The sequence below is a fragment of the Corylus avellana genome, chromosome 3 (assembly GCF_965113065.1).
Source record: "Corylus avellana chromosome 3, dhCorAvel1.hap1.2, whole genome shotgun sequence".
NCBI classification, from domain to species: Eukaryota; Viridiplantae; Streptophyta; class Magnoliopsida; order Fagales; family Betulaceae; genus Corylus; species Corylus avellana.
In genome coordinates this window covers 23,725,327-23,750,438 of record NC_142492.1, presented here as the reverse complement: position 1 = coordinate 23,750,438, position 25,112 = coordinate 23,725,327, and the positions used below count along the sequence as shown (strand labels likewise).

Genomic DNA, 25,112 nt, shown 5'->3' with positions numbered 1-25,112 from the left:
AGATCGCTTTCCTGTTTGCCGACCCTCACTTTTGCCAAATCCAAAAACATGTCAAATTCCCTCTATATATATATATATATATATATAACAAAAGAAAAATCTTATTTAAAAAAAAAAAAAACACCCCATATAACAGGTAATTATTCTTTAGACCCTAACTATCATCATAATTTCCTGGATAATGTTAGATATTTCAAGGAATTTTTTTTAAAATGCTTTCTAAATGATGTAGCAAGCATTTTTTTTTCTTAAAAAATTCTCATTCTCTCTTATTTGTTTCTAACTCTTTTTTAAAATAATATTTTTTATATCATTTGAGAAGGATTTTGAGACACCTAGCAGCCCTCTTATTTCATTTATGTCTTTAAAAGGGAAAAATTCATAGTTAGTCATTGAGTTTTCATTTGATTCAATAATAAAGTGCTTAAGTTTTCCCAAATTTTAAATTAGTTCATTTATGGTCAAAATTAACGTTTTTCATTTGCCAAGTGTGAATAATTTGACATATTATGGTTCATGCCGGCACCTAATATCAATGTTAAAGTTAACAGATTTTTCCTTTGATACTACAAATCCAAAAGATTAATTATGATGATGAAGAAATATGATTTTTGTTCATGTAGTTTCGCCCTTTTTTTTTTTTTTTTCTTTATTTATTTTTTCAATGAATGAGTTGACACTTAATGATGTAGTCTTGATATTAGATGTTGATATAGACATTGATGTGTCAATTGAGAAACAAGTGACTTAAGAGTTATGACACCATTAATTTTGATGGAAAACTGACAAAGTGACTTATTTAAAATTTGAATCTATATTCAAATTATATAAAAAGTAAGTAACTTTAATTCTATTAACCAAGTGAGCAATCACATGCCATACGTTAAAAAAAACAAAAAAAATTGTTATTAAAAAAAAAAAAAGTATATGATTTACATTTAAAAATTTAATATAATGAATTATGACTCTTTTATTCTATTTGTCTCCTTTGTTTTATATAAGATTAAAACATCATTCCATTGTCTATATATATATATATATATACAGATTATCTCTCTTTCCCCTTGCGTGGATTTTTTTGTCATTTCCACAATGTATCATCGTCTTCCTTTTTAATAAATATATTTATTTATTTCTTAATATGAATCTATCATTTAAAATGTGAAGTGTGGATCGGGCGGTGGATTTTTTTATCCAATGTCGGTAAACATAAAACAGGCTATGAAACAAGATTACTAGAATAGGCTCGTGGGCCCTTTTTTGTTATATGAGAAAGTCAACAAAACGACAATAGATTGGATAGACAATAATGTAATGATTGATTGCCTTATTTTTCTTTTTATATTCAAAAAATTAAGTTGACCTCTTTCTGAGTCTTTGTAAAATTACATCACATTCTTTGTTGTTTAACTTTTCAATTTATAAAAGGAAGTGTTCCGTCTTTAAACACTAAAAAAATACTTTGTAAATAATAATTATCGAATTTTTATTTATTTATGAATTAATAGAGAAAAAGATATAGTTGGGTAGTGGCTTCCTTAATCAAAGTCATGATTTGCTCACACTGAACTTTGATTTCCACTTTATTTTGTTTAAAAAAGATGGAGCTACACAACGTCACATCAAACATGATTAAACATAAGAACTCTAGTGAGATGCCTTAAAAACCTTTTTGGAAGCAATAAGCGACCACATACACTTTCCTAACCATGAACCTTCCAAGAAACCACCCCCCTCCCCCAAATTGTCTTTAGCGTAAGCTTGTCTTTTGGGTTTGGATGAAACTGTTTAAGAAAAGCCCATTTTTATACTAATCCAGCCCTGCAAACACGCGTCCTCGGCCAGTGTTATTAGCGCTAGTAATTTTTGATATACGTGCAAATTGGACGCGAAATTGGCGAGATATATTTTGTACAATTGGATTTGAATCTACCCGAATTAACTCCATTCAATAAATGGGTTAAACTGCTTAACCCATAGCCATGAGTAACCCGTTTGGCTTATATTATTATTATTATTATTTTTTTCATTTTTACAATAAAGTGAGAAGTGTTACACTTTCTTTCTTTTTTTTAAGTTGGTTCCCAAATGATATGTCATTATTCCATGAAAAATGTGTCACCAATTTATGAGATGGTAACACAGAATAAACTTTTAGAAAAAAAAATTAAAAAAATATACGCATTTCTCAAAGTAAAATATACATTCAGTACCTAAAACTGAGGCCTTTCTTAAAAGTATGCTAAGGTCTACAAGCAAGGTGGTTATCACAACTCACGGTATCACACCAAATAACATATTTTATGTGACTTACTATATGGCAATCACTTAAATAAAATAAAAGTATAAATTACTTAAAATATGTCATATAAGTTGGTGTGACGTGTGTATAGGGGTGTAAACGAGTTGAGCTTGAACGAGCTTTCCTTGTTCAAGCTTGGCTCGTTTAAATTTTATTCAAGTTCGAGTTCGAGCTCAAGGGCGAGCCAAAAGAATCGAGCTCGAGCTAATAATAAGTCGAGCCGAGCTAGCTTGCGAGCTGGCTCTTATATTTAATGTTTTTGTTTAACTCTTAAACGGCTTAAGAAGTTAGTTTACATATAAGTATTTGCTTAGCCTGGCTAGTCGAGTATGTAGCCTGAGTTAATACAGTTAGGCATTTGGTTTCAAAGAGAGAGGATATGCATCCTTTTATAGATAAGCAAACTTGGAGATTGATGTTTTCTTAACAATGTGAGACAAGTTAACAGGTTGCATTCAGTCTGCATTGGGACAACGCCCCCTACAAAAAAAAAAAAAAATTTTAATGTCTCTCTCTCAATCCCCCTCACTAGTCACAACGGATCTTCCACCTGAACTCTCATTTCTCACTCTCTCACTCTCGCTCACCAGACAGGTAGTGATAGTGTTTGGGTCTGTTTGATTCTTCAATAGTTTATGCCTTTCGCAATCTCTCTCAATAGTTTCTGCTTGATTCTTCTTCCTTTCGTTTGGGTCTGCTCTAATTGAATCGAGGTCTTTTTAATGATTGCTCTCTCTCTCTTTGATCACGAAGGGTCTAGAATTTTTCATTCTCTAACGCTTAAATATAAATGCAATTTTAAGGTTTTAATAATTATGAGATTTATAATTAATTATGTATTACTTAGTTTTTATGTATATATATATACACAAGCTTATACGAGCTATTCACGAGCTTAGCCGAGTCGAACCGAGCTTACTTCGTTTAATATTCGAGCCAGGATTTGCGTTTATGAAGCGCTTCATTTAATATTCGAGTCGAGCACGAGCTGAGCTTATGCGAGTCGAGCCCGAACTTGCTCGCGAGACGCTTCGCTCACTTAACAGCCCTACGTGTGTATAATAAGTGAGTGTAAAACTATTGGAACATGCAATATCTCAAATAAAATGGTGATATACTGTTTGGCCGACGCAATAATAGCATTCTCAGCAGGCCCTTTTTTTTTTTTTTTTTTATAGTATTTTTCCATCTTTAAATATAGAAAAAAAAAAATTCAAATAGTCACATGCAGCGGATATCATATGCTTTCCTTAAACATTATGTAAGCTACAGTGCTACCTATATATTGTGTAACACTCTAACTTTATTATCCATTATTTTAACACAAAATATTTCTTTTTATTTTCTCCTCTCTTAATTTGCTTTTTATTAGGGATTGTGTTGAAATTCTATTTTAACACCAAAAAATGTCAAGGTACTTAGGGAACTTGCATTTTGCAAAGAATTAATATTTGAATAGTACAAGAAAAAATAAGGGAAACTTTTGTTTAGTGTATTTGGATAAGGAAGCAAAAAATAGTTTTATTTCTTAAATTTAAAAAAAATCAAAGAGAAGCTGTTGAGAGTATTCTATCTGTAACGATAACAATAACGAAAGGAAGTTTCACTTATAAAAAATTGTAATGATTTATCTACTGCTCTTATATAAACATGTGATTCATTTTCTTAGATACATAGTTTATATAAAACACCAAAAAAATGGGGTGGCGTAAAACTGTTAAGAGTACAGAACTTTCAATATTAGGGTTGAGACATTTTCCTTTATAAAATACTTACCATTGATGTTGGATTACTTTCCTTTTATTCATTCTGCCAACTAATTTTTCTGTAAATATGGTTATTTGTATTATAAATATATTAAAGTCCATAAGAGCAAAATATAGCATTTTGAGTAATTCTTAGAGCCTGTTTGAGATTGCGGTGGAAAATAGAGCTTTTGAATATGGAGCTTTTGCCTGTGAGCTTTTGTCAAAAGTGCTATTACTGAAAAGCTGTTTACATGTTTGGTAACCGCATGTCTTAAGTGCTTTTTTGATGTTATTGATGTTTGGTAACAAAACAAAAAAAAGTGCTTTTAGTTGAAAAAATGACAATAAAAGACATGTAATGATTTTTTTTTTTTTTTTTAATATAGGCCGAAAAAAAAATCATTATGTGACACCAAATATATGTCATTTTATGTAAAATCATTACATGTTTTTCAATAAAGGCCTAAGGTTGGTAATGATTTTTTTTTTTTCCATTTTATACCAACCTTTTTATATAAAAATGGTTAATGTTAGATTTCACAAGTAAAAATTATTTTGTAATGGTTTATGTAACAAAACGTCAACATATTCTTTTTTTTTTTTTTAAAAAAAAAATTATTTAAATTATTTAACACTTCAAATTATTTAACACACTTTTTAACACCACAACACTTAAAAGTATTTAACACATAAAAAAGAACAACATTCAAGGAAATCCTTACAACATTTTAAGTAGTTTATAAAAATAAAATTAACGAGTTATAAGTAGATTAGCAATATGATCACGCTCAATGTTTATAAAATTTTCATATGATGTATTTGATTGTTGTATGCTTGACTCATCTTGTGCTTCGCCATCGCCTATACTGTCAGTAGGTAGTAAATCATCATCATCATCATATGGTTGGAACTCAGCATCCTTTATTGCATGCTTCCTAATGAAGTTATGAAGAGCCATAGACGTCACCACGATTTTCACTTGTTTATCATAAGGAAAACTCGGCATACAATGCAATAACTTCCACTTATTTTTCCAAACTCCAAATGTTCTTTCAATAGTGCATCTAAGTGATGAATGTGCATGATTAAAAATTTCATGCATAACCCTCGGTTGGCTTCCACGACGAAAGTCTGGTAGATGATATCGCTCTCCTTTGTATGGTCCCATGTATCCCTTCATATGAGGATATCCTGCGTCTACCAAGTAATACTTTCCTACAAAAAATATACGAATAACAGTCATAATTTTTTTTTTTTTCATGTATAATTCATAATTATTATTTTTATTAAATACAAACCTCTAGGTGGGTGTGGAAATCGCAATTCTTCATTTCGAATAGCTTCCAAAAAAATGTGTGTATCATGTGCAGTACCTTCCCATCCAGCCCAAACAAAGGTGAAACACATACGAAAATCACAAACAGCCATAACATTCTGAGTAGGAGTCCATTTCCGACCAATATATGGTATTTGGTTTGATGGAGAAATTTTAACTGGCACATGGATTCCATCAATGGCTCCAATACAATCTTTGAAGTTTGGCCAATACCGCTCATCATTACGAATTTTTCTTGGAACATCCCTAAACTCCCTATCAATATGATTAATAATGTCAACTGTCATTCTTGAAACAACCATTAAAACATGAGTAAAATGTCTACTAACTGTTTATCCTGAATGTTGAAACCTTTCTTGCATTATCCTATTCTCAAACCCATGGCCTAAAGTAATCAAAAACATAGCTACCAACTTTTCAACAGTTAATTTCCTAGTACCTCTTAAATGATATTTTTCCTTCAACTTTTTACGCAAGTAAATGAATACGTGTATTTCCATTCTGAAATTTTGTTTGCACCTATCAGGATTACCTTGTACAATCTCCATAACCCACTTATAACCTGTTTGAGAAGAGGTCCTACAAGGTTCCTTTGCAATATATGGCATATAATAGTTCTCAACAAATTCTACTGCTGCAGCTGCTAGAATAAAAACATCATTTTCATTTTCATTTTCCTCTTCACCATAATCACTATCACTTGTATCATCTTGAGTGCTATAATCACTATTGTCCATGTCTGTAAGGAAAACAAATAAAGAAATAAACACAAAATAAATATATAAGCACCCATAAAAATAAGAAAAACATCATCAAAATATAGTTATGAAATATTATAATATACTCACCTTAGTACACAAATCAACACATAAAAAAATAAAAAATAACACTCAAATAAATCCTTACAGGTTCTCAAATAGTTCATAACAAAACAACATTAAAAAATAAAAACATTAATCCATGCTACGACGATTAATTTCTCTATTTCCCATTCGCTTGATAAAGTCAATCTGCAACCATGGCTCTTTAATAGTCACAAACATCTCTCTATGTAATCTCTTAAGAAATACATTTGTTGCAAACTTAAGGATATCAATGTCATTTTCTCTTTCAGCAATCCCTCGAACAACATCCATGACCTCTTCAATATTACATCCAGGCTTATCGTAGCTCTTAGATGCCACTGTATTCTTACTTTCTATTATATCACAAATACGACTCAAATGTTGACTAACAATTTGAACTCCTTTCTTTCTTTTCTTACATTGAACCGCAAGATCAAACTTCTTATTTCCTTTATCCCGCGTATCTAAATTAGCAGGAATATCACCAATGCCATGTGTATTGAGATTTGGTTCATCATCCAAAACATCTAAACCTTCTACAACATTGTCATCTTCATTAAGCAATACTTCTGCACTATCTATGAAACCAATATCATTAGGAACCAACCTTATGGATGGTCCCCAAGATCCCTCCCCAGTGACAGTTATATCTCTAAACAATATTTACACCTTCATAGCATAAGCCAAACCTGTCGTGCAAAACTTGGTCGCTTCTGGAACTTCCTGTATTTAGGTATATGTAAAAATCAATAATAAACATTTGTGCAAATCATTTAAACAAAAAACAAACAAGTACAAATATAATACCTGCAATTTTTTTCCCACCAATCATCGGGTGTATCAATTGTCTTTTTCACCGGATCTTATCCAAGGCCAGTTTCCTTCCCTATCAATCTCTTCCAAATTTTCCACTCTTTTTTCAAATTATCTCACTTGTTCTTTAGTTGTTTATAGCAATATTGTTTTCCAGTTTTTTCATTAAATTTATCTATCACATTTTTCCATCGTGTCCTATTGAAATGTGTTCCTGGGCGGTTACCAGCATGAATTTCAGTAATACATATGTCAAGATAATCTTCTAGCATTTTTTCAGTCCAAACTACTTTCATTATCTGAGTATCTGCCGTAGCAGCAACATTGCTTTGACCTTTTTTACTCATTTTGTCACACAATAAATAATCTGATAAAATTATAAATAAAAAAGTGTGTTAAACACTATTAACAATTAAAAATTTGTTTAAATTGATCAATTGATAGAATGAAAAAAATCATATTTACATAAATAATATGCATGTCCATCAAACAAAAGGGCAATATCAAAAAATAATGGAATCAAGTTTTTGCAACAAAAAAAAACATTAAATAATTCACGTGAATTAATTATTTTTTATGCCATTGTCACTTTCTCCTTTCATAAATTTCATATATATATATATATATTGAACATGTTTCAGAATCAAGTGTTGCAAAGGACAAAAACATGAGTTGGTGGTGAGAGAGAGAGAGAGAGAGAGAGAGAGAGATTATATATATAAAATGAAGTTGCTGGAATCAAGTTTTGCAGGACTGTTTTTGCTTAGAAAAAAAAAATTAATTGCAAAGATGAAGGCATGACTCGGTGGTGTGTGTTAGAGAGAGAAAGAGATTACTATATATATATATATAGCATGTTTCAGAATCAAGTGTTACAAAGGACAAAAACATGAGTTGGTGGTGAGAGAGAGAGATTATATATATAATGAACAGAGTAGTGGAGAATTGGTTTTGGTCAACTTAACCAAAACACTGCTGGAGCATTTTATTTATATAAGTTTACACGAGAACAATAGAATTGGAAAAAATACACCATACAGGGAAAGTTCTTTAGACCTATTCTATATATAATACAAGTCACATTAAAACAAGGTAAATGATGGTAAATCAAATATACACGTATCAATTGAGTGGCTGTCTAATGAGAACTTGAGCAACACGTATAAGTATATATGGCAGGTCTTGTGCAACACGTAGAGGCATGTAAAGAAGGTCTTGGGGAATCATTGACAGCTGGAGTATTAATCACCAAACCTTTTCTTGATTTCTTTCTTGTTGTCGATTGAATTGATGTCCATTATTCTCGCAGCAGGATTTGTATGAGAGCTGATTTCCATAATATCAGTAGCAGAATCTTCAAGAGGTGAGGTGGCTGCTGCTATCTTAACATTTCCCCGCAAGCTAAGGGGTCTGGGCAGAACCATTAGCTTGGATCGTAAGAGGGCAAAGCGAGCAGAAGATAGCCTTTTGGTAAAAACATTTGGAAGTTGGTCACCCGTGGATATGAATTTAATTAGGATATCCCTATTCAAAACCTTCTCACGTATGAAGTGGTAATCAACTTCAATGTGTTTGGTGTGAGCATGAAATACAGGATTGGTAGCCAAACCTAAAGCACTGACATTGTCGCACCAAAGCACAGGAGCCACATCCAAGGGAATACGTAATTCCTGGAACAACATACGGAGCCAAAATAATTCAGCAGTAGTTAGAGCCATGGAGCGGTACTCAGCTTCCATGCTTGATCGAGAAACCACTGCTTGTTTCTTGGCACTCCAAGACACTAAGCAATTACCCTGAAAAATACCATAGCCCGATGTTGAGCGACGATCGTCGGGGCAGCCAGCCCAATCAGAATCAAAAAAGGCTTGGAGATGCAACTGTCCCTTGGTATAAAGAAGCCCATGGTCAATAGTATGTTTCAAATACCTGAGGACCCTTTTGGCAGCGGACCAGTGAGATGAAAAGGGGGAGTGCATCTGCTGACACAATTGATTGACAGCATAAGAAATATCCGGGCGAGTAAGGGTACAATATTGAAGGGCTCCCACCACTTGACAGTATTCACTTGGATCAGCTAGCAACTCACCATCAAATTTAGAGAGCTTTGAACCAGAGGAGCAGGGAGATGTGGTAGGCTTAGCACCAAACATGCGTGTGCGATGAAGAATGTTTGCAATATACTTGGATTGTGATAAGTGCAAGCAAGCAATGGAGCGGGTAGCCTTAATGCCAAGAAAGAAGCCCAATCGACCCAAGTCTTTTAAAGGGAACCTCTGCTGGAGCTTAATAATAAGAGATTGAATAACAGAGGGTTGATTTCTTGTGGCAATTATGTCATCAACGTAAACTAACATGAAAACAGTAATGTGACCATGAAAGAAAAGAAATAAGGAAGAATCAACCAGTGAAGCCGTGAACCCCAGCTCCAATAAGGCAGTAGATAAACATGTAAACCAGGCTCTTGGAGCTTGCTTGAGTCCATAGATGGACTTGTGGAGCTTACATACAAAATTTGGTTTGTCACCATCAACAAAACCTTGAGGTTGCTCCATGTAGATCTCCTCCAACAAGGTACCATGCAAAAAGGTATTGGAGACATCCAATTGCTTAATTGGCCAGTCAAAATGTACAGCCAAGGCCAAAATAATTCGAATAGTGGAAGGCTTAATAACGGGACTAAATGTTTCAGTGTAATCCACACCACTTTCTTGTTCAAAACCTTTGGAAACTAAATGAGCTTTGAACCTATCAATAGAACCGTCAGCCATTTGCTTAATTTTGTAAACCCACCGATTCCTTATAACACGTTGGTGAAGTGGACGAGGACACAATGTCCATGTCCCATTAGAGATTAAGGCCTCAAACTCGGCAGTCATAGCAGCCCTCCATCGAGAATCAGTGGCAGCTTTGGTGAAGCAGGATGATTCAGTTTCAGTAAGGATGAAGGGAAAGGCTTTGAGAGGAGAGTGCTTTGTAGTATAGTAGAGATGGAAATCATGAAAAGGATTTAGGCTTAAGGGAGCCAGTCCTAGAGCGTGTGGTCATAGGATGCACATGGGGAGCAAGGCTCTCAGATGGGGCAGGTGCAAGAGGTACAATGGGAAGATGGGCACTCTCGGATGGGGCAGGGGCAGGGGATGTGATGGGGAGTTGGTCAAGAATAGTACATGGTGACTCAAGGGAAAGACTAGGTGAAGAAGAAGGATGATCAAGGGAAGCATCCAGGGAAGAAACAGTAGATGAGAGAGAAGAAGAGGTCGTGGCAGTGTGTGGTGTAGAATTAAGAGACAATGAAGGAGATATGGGATCAGGGATGCTTATCAAAACTATGAAGGGAGCATCAGATACTCCATTGATCTTGGAAGGCACTTGAAGTCGAGCATGATCTTTGGTTGGAAAGGATTGCTTATCAAAAATTACATGTCGAGATAAATACACACGGTTAGTGACAGGGTCCAAACAACGATATCCTGCATGACTGTACCCAAGAAAAATACAGGCTTTGGATCTGAATTCTAGTTTATGAGAAGTGTATGGTCGAAGCAATGGAAAGCATTTGCACCCAAAAATTCTAAGAAGGGTATAATCAGGTGACTTAAGAAACAGCTTCTCATACGGAGAAGTGTTGTTCAAAACAGGGGTGGGTAGCCGATTAATGATGAAAATAGCGGTCATGAAGGCATCTACCCAGTAACGATTAGATAAGCCAGAGTGGGCAAGCAAGGTAAGTCCAGTTTCAAGAATATGACGAAGCTTCCGTTCAGCTAAGCCATTTTGCTGCGAAGTGTGCAGACAACTCTTTCGATGTTGAATGCCATTGCTGGATAAGAAATTTTGAAAGAGGTGAGAGGTATATTCTCCCCCACCATCGGATTGAAGTTGCCGAATCTTACAAGAAAATTGTGTTTCAACCAGAACTTTAAATTTGACAAAGCAATTGTAAGTATCAGATTTAAAATGTAGAGGATAGAACCATGTATAGCGTGTAAAATCATCTACAAAAATAATATAATACTTACAACCACTAATAGAAGGAATAGGTGATGTCCATAAATCAGTATGAACGAGTTCAAGAATAGAGGTAGTGATTCTATTTGATGCAGAGAAAGACAATTTCTTACTTTTTCCTAATTGACAAGAATCGCAAAAATGCTCTTTATTAGAATCATTATTCAAAGTAGGCAAAGAATGTGCCTTTATTACACGATTGACAGTGGAAAGGGAAGGGTGACCAAGCCTAGAGTGCCACACTAGAATAGAAATTTTTAATCCTAGAAATGCAGTAAAGACAAGAGCATTTTTGGATGAGCATCTTCGCAGCCTCAGAGGATAGAGCCCATTTTCACTCTTGCCTTTCAGGAGCAGTGCATGAGTTCGAAGGTCCTTCGTAAAAATATGAGAGGATGTGAGAATAAAATAACAGTTATTATCTTGACAGAATTTTTGAATTGAAAAAAGATTGTGGTGGCAGTAGGACAATGCAATATATTCTTAAGATGAAAAAGAATATTTGATGAGTGGAGAATGGTTGAACTAGTGTGCTCAATGTTCAAGCCTGCTCCATTTCCAACAGCTACTGATTCAGGGCCTTGAAAGGGCTGTGGCTGAATTGTTAAATTTTCTAGAGCACTTGTGATGTGGGCATTGGCTCCACTGTCCGCGAACCATGATTGTTCCTCACGGGTGCTGTTGGTTTGTGCCACTATTGCAGCCAATTGAGGATGAGGGTGGCGCCCTTGATAGGCGTAGTTCATTCGGTGAAAGTAGTCAAGGGCTTGATGGCTAGTCTTGCCACAGATTTGACAAGGAGCACGAGGAGGTTGATTGGAGGAACCACCATTGTTGTTGGAGGAGATGCCATTAGTGTAGGAGGAAAATTGTCGTGATGTAGGACCACTACTGCCAGGAATAGAAATTCCTTTGGATGTGCCATACTTAGGAGGAAAACGATTGAACTGAGGAGCCTTGCCTTTTTTGTTGAAGGAATGGAAGTTGGGTCTAGAAGGACCACCACCTTGGCTCTGCATGAAGAGTGCAAAATTCTGAACATCAGTAGTGGCATTCTGCTGCTGTTGGTTTAGGAGCATCTCATGATTCAGGAGCTCATCCTGAAAATCTAAGAAAGAAAGTGGATTGTCCCTGGTAGCAATAGAAATAGAAGTCACAAATGAATTAAATGTGTGATTGAGTCTACTGATGATGAAGGAGATCAAGTCCTCATCATCAGTAGGTCTCCCTATAGCAGCAAGTTGATATGCCCAACGCTTGGCAGTACTCAAATACTTAGAGCAGGATTTGGATCCTTGATTGAGGCTTTGAAGTTGGTGTTTCAAGTATGAAATACGTGACCGTGATTGAGAAGCAAACCTACTTGCCAAAGCAGTCTACACTTGACGTGAGGTATGAAGGCCATAAACAGTAGCCAAAACAGATTCAGCAAGATTGACATTGATCCAGTTGAGAAGGAATTGATCTTTCTTAACCCAAATGGCATAGGCAGGATTAGAAACATACTTGCCTTCTGCATCAGGTATGGTTTGAGGTGGGCATGGGTTAGAACCATCCACTATGCCCATCAAGTCGTGGCTTTTCAAGGTAGGAACAACTTGTTACAGCCATAGCAAATAATTATGCTCATCGAGTTTGAGAGCAGGGAGTTGAGCAAAGCTTGGTAGAGTGAAGCAGGTTGCAGTGGTAGTGTTTGAAGAGGAACCCATTGAGAAAATAAAGAAGAGGCGTTGGCCTATGAAGGCTTTGATACCATGAACAGAGTAGTGGAGAATTGGTTTTGGTCAACTTAACCAAAACACTGCAGTAGCATTTTATTTATATGAGTTTACACGAGAACAATAGAATTGGAAAAGATACACCATACAAGGAAAGTTCTTTAGACCTATTCTATACATAATACAAGTCACATTAAAATAAGGTAAATGATGGTAAATCAAATATACACGTATCAATTGAGTGGCTGTCTAATGAGAACTTGAGCAACACGTATAAGTATATATGGCAGGTCTTGTACAACACGTAGAGGCATGTAGAGAAGGTCTTGGGGAATCATTGACAGCTGGAGTATTAATCACCAAACCTTTCCTTGATTTCTTTCTTGTTGTCTATTGAATTGATGTCCATTATTCTCACAGAAGGATCTGTATGAGAGCTGATTTCCATAATATCAGTAGCAGAATCTTCATGAGGTGAGGTAGCAGAATATTCATGAGGTGAGGTGGCTGCTGCTATCTTAACATATAAAATGAAGTTGCTGGAATAAAGTTTTGCAGGAGTGTTTTTGCTTAGAAAAAAAAAAAAAAAATTAATTGCAAAGAAGAAGGCATGACTCGGTGGTGTGAGAGAGAGAGAAAGAGATTACAAAATATCTCTGCCAAATCTCTGTTGTTCGCACATGTTCTTGTCCTTTCTGTTAACAGAAGGGCAAGGCTATGTGACGTGAGAATGCAACGTGTGAGAGAGAAAGAAATAGTGAGATAATTCAAACGGGGCGTGCTCCACGTGAAGATGCAGAAAAAGCAAGCGGAAAAAGGGGCCGCATCAGAAACAATGCAAAAAAAAGTGATTAGAAAGAAAAAAAAAATCCAGAAAAAAGCAGAGTAATAAAGCCAGCTGAGTAATAAAGCCATCGTCTCTCTTATCTGCTAGTCCTCAAAGTATATCTATCTCCCTCAATATTTTCTTCCATCTCTCGCTCAGTAAACCATACACTCAAAAAACAACCCAAAATACAGAAATCTCGTCTCTCTATCACTTTGCTCAAAAAACCATACTACTCACCATGATTTTTCTCTTTCTATATAAACACCTTCTCTTGGTTATGTTTTTTGTAGCCAAGAACGTCAAACTTTCGTCTCTCTTTCTCTCTTTGACCCTCAAAAGAATAAGAGTATATAGAAATCAAAAGAAAAATCAGACATACCACAACATGTAGCTCTCAAAGACAGGCGACGGGACTCACCAGCTCTCAAATTCACAGAAGGGTTTGCAGCTCTCAAATTCACGGAGGAGGCGCAAGGCATGAAAAAAATTTGTATATATATTGGTAATGTTGTAAATATGTGAAATATTTTGGAAATATGTGAAATATTTTGGATATTTTTGGCATTGTGTTATTATCATTAAACAAAAACTGCGGCGTGTCTTTTCCATTTGAAGTGCGTTTGGTCAAAAGCCCCAAATTGGAGCTTATGGCTAAACGCTCGGTTCAACGTTTGGGAGGACGAAAAGCTCTTTATTAAAAGAAACCCAAACGACCTATTAGTGATAGATGTAAGCTTCTAAAACCGAACCACCCAAAAATATGTTGTGTCTCTTTTTCCTCTTGCGTCCGTCATTTTCTTTCATTCAATAATTATAGATAATTACACTTAGAGTAATGTTAGGTACCATCTTTTTATCCTTCTAAAATCCTCCTAAAGCTAATGTGGCTTTTAAAATCACAATTAAATTTTAGATGAATCATACTTGAATTTTGATCAAATGCTGATTTTGAAAGTCACATTAACTTTAAAAAGATTTTAAGATGATAAAAAAATGGTACTTAGCATTACTGTTACACTTAACCCCCACATATTATCACCTCATTTACTGATTGCCTTCACGAACTACTACTTGTGATATATGACCCTCTTCAACTACCAATTATTAGAAAGAAAGAAAGAAAAAAAAAAAAAAAAAAACCCTTTTGTTAGCCAAACACATTGAATCAGAAGAAAAAATGAACACGGGACATGTTTGGGCACATTTTAATACTTGAAATAACAAACGAGACTTGTTATATATCTTCCTTTGGGTTCTAAGGGGTAACTCAATCCGCTGAGGACCATGCCTCATGAAACGGAGGTCACTAGTTCCAATCTCCCTTCCCCCTCTTGTGTAGCAATGTCTCAAAAAAAAAAAAAAATCCTCCTCCGGTCCTTCTCCCTTCCTTAAAAAATTTAAAATTATAATTGAATATGTGGGGTTCATGTGGGTCCTACACATGCGCATACGTGTTAAATGATAATTTAAAAAATGAAGAGGATGATTTTGGGTTCAAAAGCAAACCCACCCCCACTCACTGTTGACCAAACATAGACGGACCCGGCCCATAAAGAGCCCTAGCCCGCATATAAGAAGCTCACCGCAAAATTGATTTGCTGTGCTGCCGATCCCTTAATTTTCCCATCGGTGCCTGAACCCATAAAACGAGCGTTCCCCGAGCGCCAAAAGCAACAAATTGAGTCATTTTTTAAATTTCTCTCTCGCTCGCTTCGAAGAAGAAGAGCACGCAAAAAGCTCCAACACGCAGCACATAGATGGCGGCCTCATCGCCGGCCCTAGCCAACAACGCAAACGCCAGCTCGGCGCACCGTACGGACACGCCGCCGAAGACCCTTCGCGGGCTTAACAAGCCCAAGTGTCAGATATGCGGCAATGTCGCTCGCTCCAGGTATTTTGCGTATTTTCCCTTCGAACTCTAGTCTCAAAACCCTAGAATTTTGTCATAAACTTGTGTGTACGTGTGTGTGTGTGTTTTTTTGTATTCTTATTTGCTGGGTGTTGGGTAGGTTTTGTTAATTTCTAGAACGTTTATTTTTCCTTGCTTCAAGCTTTTTTTTTTTCAAGAAGAAATTGAAAAGCAAGATAGTTAATTCAAAAATCGCGAAGACAAGTAACGTTTTTTCGATATTGACTACTGGTGTACATTGTGTGCATATTCTAATTTTTGGGTATTGGGTAGATTTAACTAATTTCTGGAAACTTTTTTTTTTTCTCAATGCTTCAAGCTACTCTTTTTTTTTTTTTTTTTTGAGAGCAAGAAAATGAAGTCAAAAAGCGCCAAGACATGTTTGCGGTTTTTGGAATTTTTTTTATTAGTAGTTTTTTGGATATTGACTAGTGGTGTACGGTAAAGTACACAGAAGTTCTATAATAGAAGATGTAGATTGAGAGGAAGGTCCTTCTTTGGGACCTGAATTAGAGATTAAGCTCTACAACATTTTAACAAGACAGAAAAGTGCGTTGCTTTGACTTGGACCTGAGCTCTTAAGTAACAAAGGACGTGGAGTTAGACTCTATAAGAGTATCAACCAGAACGCAAGCCCTTTAAATCCATTTTTCTCTGATGAACATTTGGAAGATTTTACTGCTTATTCATCAAATGGTGGCTCCTAGGTCTTTTGAAATAGAGAAGGAAGCATATAACGCAGTATATTGGAACCCAAGTGAGCATGTTCCTAGTGCTTCTAAGAGAACCCCTTTAGAATGAAATTTGCAAATTGGGTTTTATAGAAAGGATGGCTCCATTTGTTAATTGGGTCTTATAGAAACGATGGCTCCATTTGTTAATGTGTTTCGTTGGGTGTTTTTTTTTTTTTTTTTTTTTGTTTGTTTTTTGTTTTTTTAATGTTTGGTTTGAAAAAGTGTTTTGATGTGACATAAAGGTAAAAATGGTTTTGAGTGTTTTGTGTTTAGGTTGTTCGTTAAGGTTTTTGTTTTGAAAATAGAAAACAAAAGTGAAATGGGAATGATTTAACAAACAAAGCTGATATTTTTTATGGGTTTATTTGGTAGAAGAAGTTCTTTAAAAGGGTCTTTTAGAATTTCTCATTTATATTTTATCAATTGAAATTATATATTTTCCTAAAGAAAACTAACTATGCAGGTGTCCATTCAAGTCATGCAAGAGTTGCTGTTCAAGAGATCAAAATCCTTGTCCTATTCATGGTAAGCTAACCTAAAATATATATTTAGTGTTGAAAATTGGTATATTTTGTCCCATAGTCATCGGTTGACAACTGAGTGTCATATCGAACATGCTCAATATTGATATATTTTTAAATACATATTCAGAATCTGAGAATGCTCCTTTGCTATTGATTCACCTTTGTTGTCTGCCGCTTACATTAAAAACGGAAGCGTATTCCTATGCCACTTTCTTTTTGGCTAGTGAGAGACACATATAAGTTTTCCTCTGAGAAAAAAACTAAAAAACTGTGACCATGTGTTTTTTTTAATATTTGATACTAGTGGAATAAGCTTTATACTTCAAATACTATAATACGTATATTGGTCAAGTTGGTGATTCCTCGATTTTTGTTTGACTTAGAATTTGAGGTTTTGAAACTTTTAAGTTGTTGAGTTATCGGATTATTCAAGGCTTTAATGTGGAGGTAACTTGAATACTAGTGTAATGAAAAATAAGGTGAAGAAGGTAAATTGAAGGTTGATTGTAATGGTGATAACCAGTGCATGTTTGTAGCAGTTCATTTTGGCGTCAAAGGTGCCACCAATCTCAGGTTGTGAACCCAGGCAAAGGTAGAGCCCAAACTTGGGTTCCAATCCAGCCTCCATACTAATGGCACTAGGGGTTGCCTTGCACTAATGGAATTCTGCAATGCTTAGGGTCACATCAGTCAATCATCTGTTGATGCACAAATTTGGTATAGAAAGGAAACTTTGTAATCTTGGTGTATGCATGTAGTCTTTATTTCTTGGTTTGGGAATTGTCTGCCTAGATCATTTACTATGTTTGTTATTGGATTATTGAAAGTTAAATTATCACTAATTTATTAAAAGAAAAAGGTTTTAGCTTAGAATTGTTCTCTCATATTTTGAAAACTTTATTTCAAATTGATAGGAAGATATTTTAAACACTCGGATAATTATATCTTGTATACAAGTTAGAGAGGCTAAATGTCAGTTGAGCTGTTGAGCATGAGGATAATGGTGTTTGCCACTTACAATAGGCTATAAGAAGTTGTTGAGTAGAGTTTTGACTCTTCTACTTTGGACTGTTGAAATATTCATGTGTTAGGAGTATGGTTGGGTAAGTGGTTGAGTCTTGTATTGGGTAGTAGTGAAAAACATGAGTGGTTAATATGATATTGTTGGATCCAAACTCACTAGTTTAAGTTCTTGAATTAAACTGGTGTTCGAATATGTTGTATCAAGTCCCCTCTGAATTCTCACAAACCCAAGATATCAACAAGTTGTATCGAAGACCGATTCAACATGCGTTTCTTGTGTCTTGGTGGTTTTCTTTTTTCTCCCTCTAGATTGGCGTTTCTCATTTATACTTTATGTGTACTTGGGTTGCGCTTTGCGCTTTTAATGATATTTCAATTATATATATATAAAGACTGATTCGACAAGATAAGTATTCGATGCAATTGCATGTTGTTGATGCTTTCACAATAAGGTGCTGGTGACTTTTGTGGAAACCTATGGTTGAGTAAAGGCTCTAATGGTGGTGAGTTGAAGCAATTGTTCATGTGTCTTGGTGGTTTCCAGAGTTGCGCGAGATAACTTCCATGTTAGTTCCACTCGTGGTTTAGTAAAAGGCTTTCTAATGGTGAACATTGGACTTCATGGTGACATGTGACACTTGGATTGTAAAAGATGCTTCTATTCAAGGCAAATGCTAGCCATGTAGCTCATGTAGTATGATAGACTCACACATGAAGGGGGAGATTTATTAGAATATTCACATGTGAATTCCACATTGTAGTAGTGATAAGAGTGATTTGTTATAATTTGTTGGGTCTAAACTTACTGGCTTATGTTTTTGGGTTAAGATGATCTCCCAACATGTTGTATCAAGTTACTGTTAGAAAGGCTCCTCAATTTGTTAACTTTCAACTCTCACAAACCTAAGATTCCAGCATAGACTCGTAGGATTTTTTGTGCCAAAGCATTTTTTTGGGACAAGGAGATTACAGAAGGTAGTGTATCAGACTTTGGGCCTTGTCATCCAACACAATAAATAATCATAGTTGAAATTTTTCATAAGTGACTATATATGGTCAGTTTGTTATTTTGGTATATGCATGAAGTTTTATCTGTTTCTTTTTTGGAACTTGTCTTTTCCAACCATGATGTTGTAGTCGTAATGACAGTGCGTCTTGAAACAAGAAATGAAAAGTTTTCTGTAGTCATGATCAATGTATAATGAATAAACACAATTTTTCTTTAGGGGAAGAATGCCTTATAATTTAAGTTTATTATATCCCTCTAACATGTATGACAAATTAGCAAGTATAAATTTTCTGCTGTGAGAATATTAGTCTTTTCTAATTATTGCAATTAGATTAAGAGGTTATTGAGTAGTATCATAGACACTATGAAGTTACTACACTAGATATGGTTGGCTTTCCTGATCCAAAAATTACTTGGTATATATATCAGAAGTTGCATGGAGGGTTTAAGTCTCATTTTGTTTAGTTGAGTTAAGTATATGTATTAAAGGAATGCATCTAATAAAGCTAAACTCTACCACTTCTGTGAGGTTGATAAGAGATTTATGTCTTTTTGCTTGTTTCAGCTTCTAATGTTTTATTATGAGCATGACCTCGTTTCTTCTTATATTGTTTATTGAATGCAGTTCTGAAAGCAAATGCAACCGTTCCCGACAAGACGCCCAGTTCAAGCACTCCTATGTTTGACCAGCAGGCGACTGAGGCATCTCCCTCAGGGTAAGTGATGAGGATTAACCACTCAGATCTGCATATAATTCCATCTCACATATATAATTTTATTTATGTGTCTAGCGTTTAGGACAATAGCAGCGTATAAAATAATTTTTCTTGAAGAATTTCGTTGAGCTCTTCCATGTTTGACTGTCAGTTTCTAAATGTCTGTGTTTGCATTTTTGCCAAGTTTGAAGGGTCTACTCCTGAACCAGAATTGATTAGAGGTTTTCAAAACTTACCCTATTTGATGATTCAAGTCTTCGTATGTCATGTGATTACGTTAAGAATTTAGTTGGTTCACTTCTCTGTTTTATGTAGTCGTTTAAATTCACATTTCCATTTGTGAAGTGTTTGTTTTTCCTGTTCTGTTAATGCTTTCTTTCCTGAGGTTCCTATATATGTTTCTAATACCCCTATTTCAGCAACTGCTTTGACATGCTTCTCTTTACAAATCTCTCCAGTTGTATCACTAGTCTTTTAAGTTTTTGCTGTAAACTTTTTGTTTTGGTTTTGGGATTTATTTCAGATCTACACTAAGAGTTGCATCACTTCGGCAACTTTCCAACAATTTTGCCCAGTTCAATAACGTGCAACTTCCACTCCGTTCGAGAAAGCCGTTGACTAGAAAGGTGCATGGATTGAATCAATATATTTTTGTTCATATTTATGATATGGCTGTAAGAATTACTTGTCCTGATATAGGAAGTTATCTCAGGATGCTGCTGCATTAAACGATTGGAGATTTTCCAAGTTAAAGGAATACAAGGAGAGAAACATTGAAGTGGAGAATGAAGCTTTTGACCGATACATGCAGAATATCGGTTTACTAGAAGAAGTATTTTCTGTGAAGTCTATTCTTGAAGGTTCCATTGAGATTGAGTCCTCTGTATCAAACCCTAACCCTACTTCTATGGAGGACAACCCTGAGATGATGGTCTCAGGACTGAAGTTGCAGCTACGATCAAACTCAATAAGAACAGATAACTTCAGGCGGAGGATACAACAAATTGTTGATCAGGGATTAAAGAAGCTTCATGAGCCTGAGTTGGATGATGGCGTTAATGGTCTAAGTGACCAAGATGAACCTAAAGAAGGACCCAAAAAGGCAAAAAGTTGGAAGACTGAGAGGGCTTTGGGTATAAGTGATCTCATTGATAAGTTAAACAAAGCCCGGAATGAGGAGGATCTGAGATCTTGCTTGGACATGAAATTCCAGCTCTTTAATCGGGGCACAGCATCTAATCAAACAGAAATTGAAGATGCTGATCCAAAGGATCAGATTCCTCAAATTGATTCTGAACCCAACAAAGAATTGCAATATTCTTCGAAAAAGTTGATTAGCACTACAGAAATTGATCAAGAGACTCTCAGCAGGATTGATGAGCATTTCTCTTCCCTAGAACAGATAGAAGATTTATGATTTGTGGAGTGAATTTTCAACTGGGGACAGACTTAGGTTAGCTTATCTAGAGGATCAAATGTCTCAAGGTAATTATGAAATAATGTAGTGTAATGTGTAATATAGTGACTTGTAATTTTCTAATTTTCATCCTCCATTCTCTCCAATGCAAATCTCATCATGGGTTTTCTTTGGTGCAAATTGCATTTGCAGTAGGTTTATTTTCCTTTTTAGAGTCTGTTTAGCCTTGCGATTTTGTAAGTCAAACGTGCATTTTAAAACAGAAGTGTAGAAAATGTGAAAATACTCATATTTTTCACATCGTTTGCTAATAGGTCATATTGTGTGACATACACCTTTAGCCTGTAATTATGTCACTTCGAAAGAATAAACGATTGCATATTGCAAGCTGCCAATGGATCAAAATGAGATATCCGAATCTGGTACAAGTTTGATTTGAATGAGATCTGGATGTAGTTAAAATAATTAATTATAAGGAAATTATATATTTATGTATAATTTTATACAAAAACTTAAAATCGTTTTGAGATTTTGTATGAAAAATGATATTTTAGTACCATCTTTTGTTACTATCATTATTATTTTTTTCTGATTTCTCTTTTATGATGGGATTTCACCTGAAATCTATCCATATGAGAGAAGTGGGAATATGAAAAGGAAAATGTTTGGGATACTACAACTTCTTACAAACTAACGTGACAGTTTATATGGCACTAGTACATCAAAAACAATTAAATCTAATTATTTAGTAGTTAACGTGGTAAGTGCCACATGAACTTACAAGCTAATGTGATGGTCCACACGACACTACCAGGCCAACCACAATCAAATTTAATTGTTCAGTGACTGACGTGGTAAATGCCACATTAGTTTATAAGGGACTTATATATAAAAGTTGTAGTATCCTTAACTACATTCAAATTAAAATGAGATAAACCACTCTTTTTGTATTCGAATTCTATAAAAAATATAAAATGCAATTGATTTTCAACTTTATAATATAAGTAATGCTATATATTCAACTTCTATCTCGTTGGGCTTCTTAAAAAGGGAATTTTTTTTTCCTTTCAAAAGGCTAAAAGATACTGTCATATCATCTTAGTAAAATGAAAGTGTTGAGTATTTATAATTACTCTTATGATATTACCTTTCTATTAATGGTTTAAAGAAAAAAAGAAAAGAAAAAAGAGCGAGTTATTTTGGTAATTTCAGCGAGTGGAGCCCAAAAGAGAATTCCTTTGATATCAAGCCCATTAACTTCCGGCCCATTAAATCTTGATCCAGTCCAAAAAATCTTGCCATTCAAACATGGCAGCCTCTCATCCACCAGGCACATCGAGACTCTTTCTGGGCTAAAGAAGCCCATTGGTCAAGTATGGGCCAACTTTGTTCAGCCCAGGTAAATTTCTTTTCCTATTCCAAATCAAACTTCTAATTATACACCAAATCAGTTTCAAAGCCTACACTTCTTTCTTCCTTCTGAATTTGACATTATGCCCAGCAGAAATTGAACATGTTGTGCTGGGCCGGCAATTTTTTATATGATTCACTAATCTGACATAAAATTAGACGGTTAAAGTTAAGAGATTTGACCCGTTTAATTAAATGAGTTGAGTTAAGATTGACTTATATATTCTTATATTTATACGTCAACATGATCATCCCAACCCGACACGTGAACATGAATTAGCAGCCCTACTTTCAAGTTTTTGACAAACTCAAGATCCCATCTAATTCAATAGTTTAATATATAGTGGTGATACAGTTGATCGCACGGCCAATACGACCTAGACTTGTCGAGCATATATCTGGCTTGTCAATAATTTGTAGACATACACAATTTACTATTTATAATTAGCATTTCTAATAAATTTATATATTGAATATAGCTTTTGTAAATCCTTTGGATTTGGATGTGAATATAAATTTGCAATCGAATCCCACCTGTTTCACACTAGTCTAAGACATGGATTATCCTAACAAATACCCAACAAATCGTGCAATTTTATAAAGAAAATATGATGCAGCCAACATGATGGGATCTAGAACTGGTTCTTCTTTGGGTGCTAATTAAGAGTTAATTCCATTAGACAATAAAACCTAAAGGACCACCCAAGTTTTGACTTTTCTAAATTTGACTTTTAAGGTAATACACCACCATCTTTGATGGGAAAAAAAATATATATATATATAAGAAAAAAGAAAAACCTGCTGGCAGCCTATTTGGGCTAAGAAAGTGGGTCAGTAGCAGATAGAGACTTCAAATTAAGCAGGCCACATAAATGTAGTCTATTATATATTAATTTCTATTGATTTTTCATATATATTCTCAACCCTTGCAAGAAAACTCAATTTGGAATATGTGGTTTTCAAGTGATATCATGTTTCCTGATGTCTCTCAAAGCTTCTTTCCATTAAATATTGCTTTTTGTTTTTCCTTGGTCATAATTTTCGGTTTGTTTGGATGCCAAAGAATCATAAATCTACACTCTTCATTGAAAAAGAAAAAATAAAAAAATAAAAAAAAAGGTTAAAAAATAGAGAAGAAAAATGATCATCACCATCTATGATGGTTATTGAGATTCTGAAATGATGTGATACCTTTCTAGTGTTATTAAAACTGTTGTTGTGGGTGCAGCTTGTTTCACAGCCAAAGATTTCCTACTTCATTATTTATCTTTGAATCAAAGTCATATTAGCTTAGATGGGTTATTGGTAGTGCCTTATTTATAGAGGTTTAAAAAATAAAAAATAAAAATAAAAAGAAAAAGAATCCTAGATGGGTTAACCTAAAAGCACATACCATTATGACAAAGAAATTCCATCTTTCTGAGTTTCTTCGCCAGGCTTTTTTGAAGCATTAAGTTGTGTGGGTTACTTAATGGGATGTGCTTTCTTGCTTTATTCTCCTACGTTCCTCTCAACCCACAACCAACTTTCTTGGTGGATATCAATCTTTCTAGGCCATTTTCCCTTGAAACAAGGCTATCAATACTTTCAACTTCAGTGGCTCTACTCATCTCAACATCAACTTTTCGATCCCCTTTTTCAAATTAATCAATCCCATTATCATGGCAAGTGCTCTCAACCTGTTGATCTTAATCATGATTCTTTCTAATTAATTTTAATTCAAATTTAGACTAAATTATTAGCCTACCAAAAGAGAGAAAAGACATATAAATATATTATCCAAAAGAGTGAAGATACTACCAAGGAGGATCCCAATAATGCAACATACAAATCATTTCAAACTTAAAAAGGATCCCTGGAAAATATAACTAATACAAATGGGTGCACTGTCATTAGATTACATAATATAAGACCGATTTCGCTTGCCTCCAATGAAAGAATCACCATAGATCTCCTATTTAAAAAAAGAAAAAGAAAAAATGAACGGCTAAGATTGCAAGCTGTCGAAAACCTACAATTTCATTCTCACAAGCCATGTATTGGGAATTAATTAATTACCTTAATTTAGGTCTAGGCAAGGAAGAAGTATAATGATGTTGGTGATAAGCATTAAAAAAAGCTAAGAATATCACATGGTAAGGGTGTGTTGCATTTGCAAAGGGCATTAAGTTAAAAAAGCAAAGATACAATATGCCCCCAATGGCTATCAAGAAAGAAAGCTCATCAGATTGACAAGGGGAGCATCATGTTTGGTTTACATATATTCCTCTAGCTTTTTAAAAAAGTCTTCCCCCATGTGTGTGTATGTGCGGCCAAGAATCATGGCTTCTCTATAATTGTGTATTTGTACTATTTAGACCTGTAATTTCTGCCATTCCAATGCCACTACTTGTTTATGGCTTAAACAGTGCTGGAAAAAGATTTCTTGTTTGCCTGTCAACTCCCAGACCCCCATGTGGTTCTGCACACTATTCTAGATTTCCTTCTCACATCTCTTTTGGTGAGGACATGCATGCTTAACTAGCCTGCAGAAAAGTTTGTACATGGACTGCCAATTATGTGTTCTTCTCTCTTGTGGGGTTAATTACAAGTTGAGAGAACATTTTAAAACATATTCAATAAAGAAATTGCTGGCAAGCAATATTTCATAATGATCGATTTCCTCTATTATGGGATATATAGGGTGGTGATTAGGATTAGGGTATTATGGGATATATAGGGTGGTGATTAGGTTTAGGGTTAGGTTTAGGATTAGGTTAGGGCATTTA

General features: G+C 34.9%; 1 protein-coding gene and 2 pseudogenes across 1 annotated transcript; 1 reads left to right on the top strand and 2 right to left on the bottom strand.

Annotated features, from left to right (window-relative positions):
- Positions 1-4,801: 4,801 nt before the first annotated feature.
- Positions 4,802-6,123, bottom strand: LOC132178103 (uncharacterized; annotated as a pseudogene).
- Positions 6,124-6,339: 216 nt separating this feature from the next.
- Positions 6,340-7,391, bottom strand: LOC132178102 (L10-interacting MYB domain-containing protein-like; annotated as a pseudogene).
- A 7,807-nt stretch (positions 7,392-15,198) lies between these two features.
- Positions 15,199-21,317, top strand: LOC132175247 (electron carrier/iron ion-binding protein). Its single transcript, XM_059587121.2, has 5 exons — positions 15,199-15,493; positions 16,709-16,770; positions 19,427-19,517; positions 20,041-20,143; positions 20,230-21,317. The coding sequence occupies exons 1-5, from the start codon at positions 15,360-15,362 to the stop codon at positions 20,932-20,934; spliced, it is 1,095 nt and encodes a 364-aa protein (XP_059443104.2). The 5' UTR covers positions 15,199-15,359; the 3' UTR covers positions 20,935-21,317.
- The last annotated feature ends 3,795 nt before the right edge of the window (positions 21,318-25,112 follow it).

Excerpts from the sequence above, each read along its gene's own strand:
- LOC132175247 (XM_059587121.2), top strand. The coding sequence starts at position 15,360 with ATGGCGGCCTCATCGCCGGCCCTAGCCAACAACGCAAACGCCAGCTCG. Across the intron at positions 16,771-19,426 it reads AAATCCTTGTCCTATTCATG|TTCTGAAAGCAAATGCAACC; the intron begins GTAAGCTAACCT and ends TATTGAATGCAG. Across the intron at positions 19,518-20,040 it reads ACTGAGGCATCTCCCTCAGG|ATCTACACTAAGAGTTGCAT; the intron begins GTAAGTGATGAG and ends GATTTATTTCAG.